We start from the raw sequence: 13,747 nt of genomic DNA on the forward strand, positions 1-13,747 counted from the left end.
TTATAGCTACAGAGCACAAATGATTTTTCATGCCACAAAAATGTGTGTGCAGCCAGCACCTCCTAATCTGTCATGAGCCAAGACCAGGCTTGAGTGAGAGGGAGGGCTGAAGAGGAGGTAACAGGGCTGAGTCCTGCCCCTGAGAGAGGCTCATCCAGATGGACTCCGGAGAAAAGCAACCAACAGCTGTCCCCACGGCTCTGTCTCCCTCGTCCATCCGTCTGTCCATCCATCATCCGCACATGCATCCTTTTCTAATGAAACACCAGGGTCCCTTAGTCATTGTTCCTTGTGTCTGTTGATTCCGAACTCTCCCTGTCCTTTACCCACTGAAGCTATAGATATGAAGTTAAAACAGGTGAAATTGTGGTGTAAAATCATTCTCTGCAGACCTTCAGTGAAGTGGCCTCTTTCTTTCGTCTGTCCGTCCATCTGTCCGTTCTCCCTTCCTCACTTTTTTCCTTCTTCTTTCTGTCCTGAGAACTGAACCCAGGGCCTTTGCACTGAGCTACATTTTCAGCCCTTCTTACTTTTTTGAGACAGGGTCTTGCTAAGTTTCCTGGGCTGGGTTTGAACTGGCAATCTTCCTGCCTCAGCCTCCCAAAGAGCTGGGATTACAGGTGTGTGCCACACACTTGGCTTTAAGTGATATCCCATGGGACCTGAAATCCATAATATTTTCTAAAATGCACCCCAAATTTTACATTTGGAGAAAAAAGCAGTGTATTTTCACATGGTAGTGCCCAAATAGAGCTACAACAAATAGGTAGTTAGAAATAAGTTATTGTCAGCATCAGAAACCAGGTTGTGTGAATGCTACGGTCTGCATAAGGTGGTAACTGCATATACTAATGAAACAAAATTAAAATTATTTTTTTTTACTATACATGAATATCACAGTGAAAGGTTAGAGACAGGAAAGTTTGGTGATGATGGAAATTAAAGACGGTTAGAGATACGTTTGCAAGTTTACTGAGAATTCATCCATCCTTTGTCATGTTTCAGTAGGGCCCCTATTGCACTCCCTGTAACAAAAATAGAACATGAATTTCTTTTTTTAAAAATTTTTTTTATTGTTTTTTTGAGACAGGGTCTCACTATGTAGTTGAGACTGACCTGGAACTCACTATGTAGCCCAGGCTGGTCTCGAACTCACAGTGATCCTCCTGCCTCAGCCTCCCGAGTGCTGGGATTACAGGTGTGCACCGCCACACCCGGCAAGAACATGAATTTCTTGATTTGGGAGATATTTAAATTCATCTTGAGTAGATAAAATTTATATACACAAATAGCTAAAGACCAGTATATTGAAATGTTCAAACTTCTTCCAAAGCAGTAGACTTTAAATGAAAGCACCATCTAGTGTGAACATGTCTTCATTCTTGGCGGTAGAATTCTGCCTGCCCTGTAAATCCTCTTCCCTGACCGCTGTGGCCCTGTCCTGGACCCTTGGGGCTCTCGCAGCGCACGTTACTGACCCTTGTGCTTCGGCGTGGAGCAAAGCCCTGATGATATGGTACAGGTAATGGGTCTTGCGGCTGCCTCCTGGGCCCCAGAGTCTTTAGAGAAAGTGGCTTGAAAGAGGGGGAGTCGTGTTTGGCCGGAGGAAGAGAACATACTTTGCCGCAGAGTGGAGTCCGGGGGTAAGATGACCACTGGAGGTGCTGACTTTTATCTGCACAGGCCTGTGGGTGGCCTGCAGGTGATGCACCTCAGCCTGCCTGGGCACCGCCGCTGCTCCCTCACAGACCTGTCTTCGCCCTGGCAGCTTTGCCCGTGAGTTCATTGTCGGGCTCAGGCAGGAGGGAGGCTTTGGTTACGTCACATCTGCTGATACTGTACCCAAAGGTGTGGCACGGCTGGACCCCAGTCAAGGGCCAGGAAAGTACCCTTCTGTGGTGAGGAGGGGGCTACCAGGCTGCGAGGCAGAGTGGTGGATATGGAGAGGTGCAGAGTGGGAACTAGTTACTTGAACTGCCAGAGTCCTGGTGGGGGGTGAGGGGCAGGATGTGCTGTGCTGACGGAGGATTTGTGTAGCTGACCGACGCGCGCCTGGTCACCTTCTTTCTCATCGTATCCAGCCTGCCTTCCCGTGGTAGAAATAACATTTCTGGCTTGGTCTGTGACTGTATTTCCCCACCAAGGCTTTCCCAGCTCCCTTACAATCAGGTAAGGCGATTTAACTGAAGGTCTGGGTAGAGATGTGAGTGGAAATGAGTTAATGGACTTCCGCCCTTAAAGGGAGGAGATTCATGTCGTGTCTTCCTAGAGCCTGCGGTGGGGATTGTGGGGTGGCTGATCCCGCCGGCCCGCAAAAGCCTGGGTTGTAGCCAAGGGACGGCAGAGCAGCAAGTCAGCGGGAGCTGCTGTGTCCTCATAGATGCAAGGGAGAGAAGCCTCCATCTGTTTCAGTCTGTGGGTATTCCGAGTCTTCATTTCAGCAGCCAAGTCCGTAACTAATACAAATTGACAGGAACTGCTACTTCAATATCTAAGCGCGGGTGTAACCCAGAAAGAGGTACAACTTTTGTTTTTCTTTCAGCATTTACTGGCCTGTGGGAGCACAGATACCACAATTCTAGTGTTTTCCCGCATCAGCCCTCTCCAGTATTTGGAAAAGAAGTGTTCTCGGCGAGATAATTGACAGAGCAGTCTCCCTCTGGTGAGGGCCAAGCGATGGCGGGTGGTTCTTTAGGTGGGGGTGTGGGGAAAGGAGAGCTGTCTGCCTCTTGTCTGAGTACATCTCACAGCTAGGCAGAGGGTGAGACTCAAGCCCGGGCTCGCTGGGCTCCACTCACTCATCCTGCATTAGACCTGAGGGCTCGGCCACTTGAGAGCCCAGGGCGGTTTCTCCAAACCAGACCTCTCCGGACATCGATGGCCACGGCAGCCAGACTCCCGCTACTTCCTGACGGTGAAAGGACTGCTGTAGCGCTTTTATCTAAAGCCCGCAGGACTGGCTTCCTGTACTGTCTCCCAGCTTCTGTTAAAAAGAGAGGGCACTCTTGGTGCCTTGGCTGATTTCTTTTATGGCCAAGGGGAACGAAAGACAATGCAAAAAGCCCAGGCTGCTGGTAAAGTCGCTGTACAAGCATGGGGGACAGCATGGCAGAGGAGGCAAGGTGCCTCGGATTCAAGCCCCAGTTCCTGGGATGATAACTTTCCCATCTGCTCTTCAGTTCCATCAGATTCCTAACCAGTGGATGCCACCACGGCTACTGTGGAGCATGTGGGAGTCGTTTATGTTGTGCCTGGCCCTGCACCTTTGCTCCATGGCACAGGAGCTGATTTTTAAGAATCTTCTAACTCCCTGCAGCTTCCAGCAGTGATTTAGTGGAGCACTGTGCATGATGATTAAATGATACAGCCAGCTTTGGCGGCAGATATTGGAAGACTGGCCAAGGGACAATTCTCTGTTCCTGGCCCAGGGGGCTAAATCAAGACCCCAAATCAAGCCACTTAATGAGCTGCCTGGATGAATCGTTGGAAGACGCCAGGGTGCACAGCGATCACTGCCTTGCAGATTCGAGGCTAATGAGTCCTTGGAGAGGACTGGGGTCTGGGATACAATCCTGGCCGTGGCATGCAGGGCTGACTGGGAGAGCTCATTCATGGCCTCACTTTCTGAAACATGCAAAATCGTGGGCATGCTTTGAGCCCTCAAGGCCGCTTCCCTCTGGCCCTTTGGCCACCTGGTATACCAAGGCAGGGTGCGTACTTGTTTGAACAAGAACATGTGAGAGAGGAAGGAGATTGGCTAAGTGGAGCAAAATGTTGTCAACATCTGCTTTGTGATTTAGAAGATAAATATGAAGGTGTGCCATTAAGTGATTCTTCCCAGGGAAATGGAGTAATTGGAGGAAAACCTCTTAGATTGCAAAGTTTGCCCATATTTCTAAACCTGTTGAGTATGATAAGAAATGAGACTTCTCATTACAGCGACTTAGAACAAGCCTCTAAAGCTTTCCCTGACTCTGGACCCTATTTTGGTAAACAGAATGGATTAGGTTTACCATCTGACTCTCTTCTCTATCTTCCATTCATTTGAATTGTAGTTTTCCTTGGTATCCATGGGTTCCACATCTGTGTAATTCAACCAACTGTGGATTGGAGAAAAATAGTGTCTACAGTGAACGTGTACAGACTTTGTTCTTGTCATTCTCTAAATAATACAGTATAACAAATACTTACATAACATACTAGGTATAAGTAATTTAGAATATGGGAGGATGAGCCTGTGTTGTTGGCAAATCCTATGCCGTTTTACATATATAAAGGACTTGAGCATCCTTAGAGTTTGGTATCTATCACAGGTCCTGAAGTATGGTGGTGTATATCTAATATACCAAAACAGATTGTTAGCAACATGGGTTTCTTAATTTCTTTTGCTTGGCTTTTCTCACTTTTCAGTTCTTTTAAATTTTCCCAACTGACCAGCCACATTAGCCTTTCTCTTTTGAGTTAGTTTTAAGCGTTTAAGCACGGCTGTAGGTCGTGTAGTCCAGGGAGGGAATTTCCCTCTGTGTCACACAGAGAACTTGGTGTAAGCTTTTGGCGTGGAAGGAGGGAGGAATCAGGCAGGTGTGCTGGGAAGTGATTCCCATAAGAAGTGATGCTTGAGCTGTCTTAAAGGTGGCACTTCCCAGGTAAAGGAGGTGGTGAGTGAATCCGGGTGGAGCGTGGAGGTGAGACAGCGTGGTGAAAGGTGCAGGTGATGCGGTTTTCCTGGAGCACGTGGGCAAGGGAGGGCTGAAGGTGGAGCTGGGAATCGGACCCCAGTGCCCTTCCATGTGCATTACCCTGGCAACTGGGATGGTGGGGGAAGATTTTAAGGTAGAGGAGAAGGGAAAGATGGACTTGGATTTGAGGGGCCTAAGAATAGAGAACTAAGCCAGGCATAGTACATGCCTGTAGTCCCAGGCATCTGGGAGCCAGAGGCAAGGAGGACTCCTCAAGCCCAAGAGTTTGAGACCATTGGGGCAACAGAGACACGTTTAAAAAACAAACAAGCAAAAAACAACCAAAGACAAAGAAAAACCTGATGAGCTTGCTTCCTTGAAAATTTGTGACAGGAATATGGACAGTGGGCATAGATTCACCTGATCCCTACTTTCCTCATTTCTAAAGCATGGCAGTAGTTCACATGAAGATTAGACGTGCTAATATATCTGCCTGTGGTACATATACAGAGCGTGTTATTGTTGACTTTGGGTCATGAGTCAACAAGTTTATATTCTGAAGAGATCAGTAAGCTGAAGCAAAATGCAGTGCTTGGGTTTGTGACCCAATTTATACGGCCGTCCACCTCCTTCAACATCTGTGTTTTAAGAGAACAGCTATTACTATTCATTGTGTACTCAGGTGAAATCCTAACTGCTGCCCACTGGAAGGATGGGTAGGGAGATCTAGTCAACACGGATCACGGAAGAGGAAAGTGCTTTTTTTTTCCTGCCTTGCTACACTCACATTCTTTCAAGAGCCATTTAGAAGGAAAACTGCTTTCCATCTTCTCACAGTAAATCAGATGGCTGAAGATCTCTTCATATTTTACTAAAATTTTCCCCTCCAAGAGTGTAGCTGTCTTGAAGGAAATAGCCAAGTACAGAGATTTGTTCACAGGGCATCTCATGTGTGACATGAGGCCACTGGAATTTTATTCAGTGTGTAATGAAGACTTTAGTTCTTAAAGAGACGAGAACACAGTCAAGGCTTGCGTGTGTATCCTGTCATTGGCATCCAGTGTTGGTGTAACCTAAGAAATCACAGCACCTCCCTGAGCCCCCATCCTTGTGAAATGGGTATGAAAGGCCCACTTCCAGGCCTTTGGAAGGAGCAGCAGTGCCTGACAAGTAATAACCCCTCCATCAGTGGTTATTAGGGCTGGGAGAGGACAGCCGCATCTGGGGAGCTGGGTCTCACTTATTCTGATGATGGCATCAGACAGTTAATTCCAGCTTTGTTCTGTACACAAATCTCTGCTGACATTTGAAAGACAGGAACATGAAAGAGGACTGAGTTCAGTCTATAACATTTCTCGAGGATGACCTGGAGTCCAGGGTCTGCGTCTTATCACAGGCCTCTGCAATTCAGAACCAGGAGACAAGGGGTCCTGCCCGCCTGACTGGGTCACACAGTCAGGACAAGAGTGAGCAGAGATGCCAAGGAGGTGGCCATTCCCTGCTGTGACTCGTGAATGGTGATCACCTGCCAGAGGTTCGTGTAGCCTCAGGTGTCAGCCACATCATCTTCATTCTTTTGCCCTTTCATTTGGGTCAGGGAGCAGCACTGCCTGGGAAGACCCCTGGGGCCAGGGAAAAGGATGGAATCTTACCTGTGAACGCCAGTTAAGTCCAGGGCTCATTTCTGCACTCCCAATGCTAGACTTTTCAAGGAGTGGAAGGAAGATGGGCCTTGAGGGAGGTTCTTTGTTACACGGCTGGAAGTTTGTAGCAGTTAGCTGGTTCCCATCTTTCTGGCATCTCTACTCTCCTGACGGTATTAGCTCTGGTGTTCCTGTAGCGGCCAGAAAACCCGGCCTGTAGCGGCCAGAAAACCCGGCCGTCTAGATCACCGGATTCAAGCCCTGCCCTTCCTGGCAGGTGCCTCCTCCCCACCCCTGCTGCACCACCATGGAGCCAAAGCTCATCCGGGTCAGCCACTTCCTTGGCTGACCAGGCTCACTTCCGGGGGAGGGGACTGGTGATAGCGCCAACCATGCCTGTGCTCCCCAGCAGCAAAATCTGCAAGGACATTTCCAGGCACCTCAAGCGAGTCACTCCTCTGAGGAAACGATGCATTAAAATAGATGTAACACATGTATTTATTACCCCCCAACTGAGAAAATTCTTTGCCACTGGGTAGAACCAAATCTGACAAGAAACCCTATGAGATTTTATTAGTACCATTATTGTTTTCTTTGGCTTCATGTATTACATTGGTAAAATGACAAAGGAAAATTGTAAAAGGCAAATATTTTGTACAAAAATACAAAGTTTTAAAAGCTCTTTAAGTATATTTCATATTACTAAGAGTTGGCCTATATATCTGTATGTCTGTATAGTTTTCCTATATTTGGGATTTTGGAAATGTTAAGGTACTGTTTACACAGTGTATGTTTAAATTCTTCCCATAGCTCAACCACCAACGGCGGTCTTTTTCTGATTGGAGCATTTCATACTTTGGAAGATTTAATTTGTGTAATTGCACAGTTATTGGCTGAGAAAAATCTATGCGTTTCAGTCCATCTGCACACTGAAAATCAACATGTCGTGCTGGGGGAGCACCCGGGTCCCCAAGTCCTTGGGTAATGGCAAACAAACAGTAGCTGTCGATTTTTTTCAGTAATTGTTTGCAGTGCCTTTCCCCCCAGTGTGGTGAGACGCTGATGCAGTCCAAGGGTGGGGGGGTCTTTTACCCTGGAGAAGCTGTGTGGAAATTTGTTCACGTCATTACAGCCCGGTCCATCATAATGCCAGCGATGGTCCTAGAAGAGACACATCAGGACGGGGGTTAGCTCTGCTTGAAGAATGAAGTTAATGTACAATTCAAATCAAAGGAAAAATCTTTAGGAATGAAACACATCATTCAACCGTGTTTACTTTTTCACAGAAATGTCTAAAGTTCTTGAACTAGGTAAAAGCTAAATTTCATTTTGAAGGATTGATTACTCTGGGTGAGCCGAGCCCCTACTGTAATCCCACGCGGCCACACAAGGGACCTCTGGATCATACGTCGCTTTCTGTCAGTCACTGTGTAGACTTCGCTTCTTCCATCCCTACACCCTTTTAAGTTCACATCTAAAACTGATGGAGTCAGAAGCGGGCACAGACTATCTTCTTCCATTGTTAGTACAGTGTCTGGTTTGTTGTGATGCCTCACGAATGCGTGTGGAATCGTGTGTGGCCGTCTGAGTTGGCTGTGTTCAGCTATCCATGTGAAAGGTGAAGCGCTGGGCTCCCTGTCTTACGGAAGTTAACGAAGTTATTGGCCCGCGTGGCTAGGCCAACGTTTACTGAGGACTTCTGTGCACCTGGGACATCTATTAAACACTCGTAACAACCCCAGGAAGAAGGCACCGGTCCTCCTCCCAGCTATCCCCACGAACAGGACACAATCTCAGAGTTTCCGCTTAAATCCTATCAACCGCTTACCTGTCTCCCTGTCTTTTTCGCAAATGAAGTTGTTGATGTCTTCGCACTGGAAATCGTTCCACTGCCCGGCATAGATCAACCCTGCACAGTCCTCTCCAGGCCCGTGGCCGTGACCCCAGTTATCTGGCTGTCCAGCTTTCCAATTCCTTTTAATGGAACAGAAAAGGAGTGTTATTTGCAAGTAATGTCAACATTTCCTTTATTGGTGAGAAGCAGAGGAATGTAAAAATCAAAACTGAGGCATATCCTCTGTCCTGGAACGAACACGTGCTATTTAAAACTCTTACTCCGAATAAGAAGCAGCTGTTTGTAGAGAAAGGCAGCACATCCCTGTAACTCACCGAGTGTCTGCATCACCGTGCCCAGGGAGTGGTATTCTTTGGACCCAGTTAGATGAATGTCTTTCTACTGCGTCCTGGACCGCTGGCTGCTGGGCACGTGTGTGTGTACAGTTGTGCGGAAATACGCACTATGAGGGTACCTCGCACATGTGCACGTACTCTTGGCAGAACCCACAGACATCTCTTCATTGCAGTGTCTTGTCTCAAGAGAGACCCTTGATTCACATTTGAAGACTCTACAATTATAAACAACTAGCGATGGTTCTCTGGCTAAGGTGGAGATGGCCGGTTACTTGAGGAAAAAAAAAGTCATTTAACCTTACTGAAAGTGACTCGTACGTGTCACTGCTCTTTCTGGGAGACTCTTAAAACAAGTTTTCTGTAGGATGAGTTCACCTGGAGTTCACGATTCTTGACTGTTTTGCTGCAGTTCAGGAGATGGGCCGCTGGACCCCATCCTCACAGCAAACGTGTGTTTTGGGATTTCAAATAGTGGCTTCAACTACTTAGAAAATAACTGATGGTGAAAATGATGGAATTTACTGAAAGTACCCACACTGCAATAAAACCCGACTAATGAGCTCTTAATTTAGAAAACAAAAGACAAAAAAACAACTCGTACGTTAACATCTGCCTTAAAAACACAACGTGTGCATACTATAGGTCTCCACCACTGGTCTAGAGGAAACCATCAGATGGTCAGCATAAAACTGGGATGGCACTTAACAGGGAGAATGAGAAGACACACACAGACCGTACTGTGTGGCTGCTGCGTGCCAGGCTTAATCCAGGCCACGGCGACACAGCACAGGGGTGCACCATTTGCTAGTCTCACTTTCTCAGCTAACCAGCGTACGCTATAGATGTGGTTTCTCTGGATTTAGAAGGTCAGCTCGGCATTGTTCCCAGGTGTTTCCTTTAAAGTCATTTTAAATGAAGGCGATAAAAGGGACTTCTCACCTAGCCGATAACGAAGTGATAAGAGCACCTTTGTCCGTTTCTCCACTGGGTTTTCCCTGCCACTGGAATCCTTCCCATGGTTCTCAAAGCTTTCCTTTGGACTAAAAGTGGAACGCAGTTTTTGTGGGCTGGGAGGCAGGGCGCCTGAAGCCAGCCACAGGGTTAATTCTTTCTGTAGACTCTACACCCAAGGCCTCAGAGCATCTCTGAAAAACCTAGAACCCCAGCAAAGCTTGTCAGTGTGTGTGCTCATCACACGAAGAGCAGACAGAACCGGCCAAATGAACAGCTGTATAGGGGGAAGACTATCTGCCTACGTAGCGCCTTGCCTCACCACCTCCCAGGGGCTTCTGTCTTGCAAAGCCCCAGTCCCATGTCACAGAAGCGACAAGTGAGCGGCGCATGTACTGAGTGTACCAGGAGCCTTGGAAACACTTGCACTGAGAGCCCTGGGGAGCAAACCAGTGGGCACCGCACCTAGTGGGTGTGGAGCCCCGGAGGACTTGAGGGTCATCCTAGGGCAGGCAGAGCATATTTTCTCAACCTCAGGACCAGCTCCTTCCAACCTCACAACTCAGCACGCATATTTTCTCATCCACGGAGGCTAAAGTGGCCGAGAAACATCTACTAAGGCCTGGGTCAAAACAGGAAAATGACAGTGGTGAGAAAGTTTCTCCACAGGAAGATGTTCTCCCACTACTGAGTTTGGAAGATGCTTCTCTCAGGGCCTGACTGTGGCCACATGGGTAGAAAAGTCCCATGTGAGCCAGCTGGGTTACTACTGGATTGGAGCGTGCTGATGTCTTGTTCCCTTCTAAGGCCGTGTCCTGTAAAACACACAAGGAGTGACACGATATGGAGCCATTTGCAGGGACAGAAAAGCACCCATGTTGTATCTTTGTGATGTAAAGATAAAAGCTGTTGGGCTGCTGCTCACAACTTGACAGCATGATTTCCACTGGTGTCGTCTGTGGACAAGAGGAAGAGGAAATGTAGGTGTGTTCTGGGAAACCGTCAGGAAGATGTTGTCTCTGGTGATTTGAGGTGAGCAGCCATGAGCAGAGGGCGGGAGAGGCCTCTGCCCCGTGTCCTGCACACATATGGTTTGCCCAGCACAGCTGGCCTCTGTGCAGTGACCGCCAGCCAGAGGACACATCCCATGTGTTCTGTTTAGTGTGCCCTGCTTCACCGTTCTGTTTTCTGTCATTGCTTCCTGGTCTGTTTCTTTCCATGTACTTAATTGCACATGCGTAGGGTGCTCAAGGTTAGACCCAGGGCGTTCCACATACTTTCTGCTTGGGGATTGATTTGCTCTTTTTTTCTACCCTTGTGTCATGGATGCTTACCTCGATCATTAATTTGCAACCTTTAAAAACTATTTCTAATACATGTACTTTAAAGTTATAAATGTCCCTCTAAACAATGTTTTAGGGAGGGGATTTAGCTCAGTGGTTCCACCACCTCCCTCACATGTGCAAGGACCGCGGGTTTGATTCCCTGTACCAAAGGGGGGGAAAAAAAATTGGTTGAGGTAAAGTTTTAGCTGTACCCCTTAACTTTTTGACATGTTGTATTTTCATTTTAATTTATTTTTTGGTACTGGGGGTTGAACTCAGGACTTTGCACTTATGAGGCAGGTGCGGTGGCACTGAACAAAATCGCCAGCTCTGTATTTTTATTTTAAAAAAAAACATTTTGGGATTTTTTTTTTTTTTTTTTTTGGTTTCTCCGACTCATGATTTATTCTCATTTCTAAGTATTTGGAATTTTATAGTGTCTATTATTCTACTTAGTTTTAGCCAGGGTCATACACTTATAGAGATTTGCTTTATGGCCCAGGAGACATCCTATTTTGCTGAATGTACCATATGTACTTGAGACAGGTGGCAGAACCACTGAGCTAAATCCCCAGCCACCACGTGTATTTGAAAAAAATGCATATTTGCAATTGTCGGGTGAAATGTTCCAAAATAGCAATTCATTAAGTCGGTTGAGACTACTCCGTCCCTATTGACTCTTTTATCTTCTTGTTCTGTCGATAAATCTCTGAAGCTCTGGTCTCTGTTGTGTCCACATCTGGGGTTGGAATGTCCCCTTCAGTGTGACCTGGTCTTGGAAATCAGCCTCTTCCATGTGAATAGAGGAACATTTGTCACCCGTAGTGCTGCCCCACACCCCCAAAATATCCTACAGGCCAGCAGAGAGGCTGCTCCAGGATCATTCAGTGACAGTTATCACAGGAGTCTAAACCGACCCAAATCTGCCATCAGAGGCTGCTGCTGGCCAGGAATGGAGATGTCACAGGTCTGTGGTCAGGTAAGAAGCATAACTCTGTCTGTGTGTGTCTGTGTGTCTGTGTGTGTGTGTGTGTAAGATGGCCAGTTGTCTTTCCTTGGAAAAGACTGTATATGTTTTCAGTGCTCAGATTTGCTGGGAGGCTATGTTGTAAAAACTACGTCCTCTATCAGAAATTGAGTTTTGGCAGTCTCGGTCAACCTCCAGTGGTGAGTGCACTGATTTGGAGCCTGGCCCGGCACTGTCCCAAGCCTCTGCCGAGCAGGGCCTGTCCTGCTCTGCCCAGTGCAGCAGCGGTGTCAGGGCAGCGTTCAGGCTGTGCGCCCGATGCCCTTGGCACCTCTTCCATGTCGCTGCTGCTTTATTCCTTTCAACCAGGCACTGCATAAATTGTGAGGCCAAAAGGCACAGGAGGGCCCTGTTCAGTCCCCATTTGCAATGTAATGGTAACCACAAAGCCCTTAAACAATCTTGAAAGCACAAGTGGCGGGGGAGTCAGAGAAAAGCTGGCACTGACTTCTGTGGCGCAGGCCAGGATGGTGCCTGGGTCACTGACTTACAGTTTGGAAGAGTTTAAGAGGATTGGTATTAATCCTCCCCTGAGGGTTATTGTTTGGTAGATTCAGCTGTGAAGGCTTCTGGTCCTGAGAGGTTTTTGTTGAAAGGTTTTTGATGACTTCATTTGTTACTGGCTCGTTCAGTCTTTCTCGTCTTTGATTCAGTATTGGTAGGCTGTGTGATCCTAGAAATGTGTCCGTGCTAAAGTGCTGGACTTGCTGGCATATCGTTGTCCATAACAATCTCTATGACAGCCAGCTCAGAGATCACTGCTGGCGGGAGGAGAAAAGGTGCATGGTGCTTAGAGGCCTCAAAAACAAAGAGGAGGGTAAAGGTGGGTCTGTGTAGACGGTGAAATATTTGGGGAGATTTATACCAGTGGGAGACCCCCGAGAGCCAGAAGCTTGGTCTCCATTCCCAGGACACACAGAAAATGTCCTTGTCTTCTCCACAAAGCTGTTGTGAGGTCGGGCGTGGGGGTGCACGCCTGTAATCCCAGCACTCAGGAGGCTGAGGCAGGAGGATTGGTTGTGAGTTTGAGACCAGCCTGCGCTACATAGTGAGTTCCAGGTCAGTCTCAACTACATAGTGAGACCCTGTCTCAAAAACAAAACAAACAAAGCTGTTGTGACTTGAGTATCATGGTTGCTCCTTACCAAGGCTACTGGACAATATACAAATTCCAGGTAATAGTACCCTACATGATAGTCACTGTGATTACTAGCAGTGCTAGCCTTGTTTGCACGTAAGATTTCTTAAGAACCTCTCATGCGGAAAGCCCTGCACTAAATGCTACATATAAACATACACAATCTCACTGAACTTTCAAAATCCTGACACAGGTACTCATCAACTCCCAGTTCTCCATGGCAACGCGGAAGGTCTTGTAGCTCAGTGTGCATTCCCTGCCCTGACCGCACTGGTGCGCTCTGTAGTCTGCAGTATTTGTTTTTGGTACCGGGGATCAAACTCAGGACCTTGCTTGCAAGGCAGGTGGTGAAGCCACTGAGCTAAATCCCTGGCCTCTGTGCAGTGTTGATTACATATTCAAATTAAGTTGGCCTTCGGTTATTGAGACTGCCCACCAGGCTGCCCAGTCTCTTCTTGCTTCTGGAATTGGATCTGCAGATTTCTGCATGGTCGTGGACCCTAGGTGGGGAGAGTGCACCGTCTGTGCCGTGGCTGGGGACAGGTACCTGGTCAGGGTCTGGTCGGGGAATCTCCTCGGGGCCCACATGCCGAGGCTCGCACTTTTCCCCAAATCACATCCTTCTTGCTGGATCCTGAGAAGGAGCACATGTTCACCTTGGCAGAGCTGGTGAAGACGGCAACGTTCTGGCTCAGTCCATTCCACAAGGGCCAATCCGGTTTATTTTAGAGAAAGACTTACGGTTGAATTTCTTGGTCTAACCCAGATCTCCCTCCCTTTTTTTTTTTTTTTTT

At 47.5% G+C, this 13,747-nt stretch overlaps 1 protein-coding gene across 1 annotated transcript in view; it reads right to left on the bottom strand.

Annotated features, from left to right (window-relative positions):
- Positions 1–6,806: 6,806 nt before the first annotated feature.
- The window catches only part of Colec12 (collectin subfamily member 12), a 172,505-nt gene continuing 165,564 nt past the window's right edge, over positions 6,807–13,747 (bottom strand). The window contains exons 13-14 of the mRNA XM_033757416.1: positions 8,151–8,296; positions 6,807–7,483 (exon numbers count right to left, since the gene is read on the bottom strand). Of these exons, the coding sequence (XP_033613307.1) occupies positions 7,464–7,483; positions 8,151–8,296 (166 nt within the window). The 3' untranslated portion in view covers positions 6,807–7,463. The remainder of the gene's footprint in view (positions 7,484–8,150; positions 8,297–13,747) is intronic.

This window comes from Fukomys damarensis, unplaced genomic scaffold, assembly GCF_012274545.1.
Source record: "Fukomys damarensis isolate Sample0158 unplaced genomic scaffold, DMR_v1.0_HiC HiC_scaffold_30, whole genome shotgun sequence".
Taxonomy (NCBI): Eukaryota; Metazoa; Chordata; class Mammalia; order Rodentia; family Bathyergidae; genus Fukomys; species Fukomys damarensis.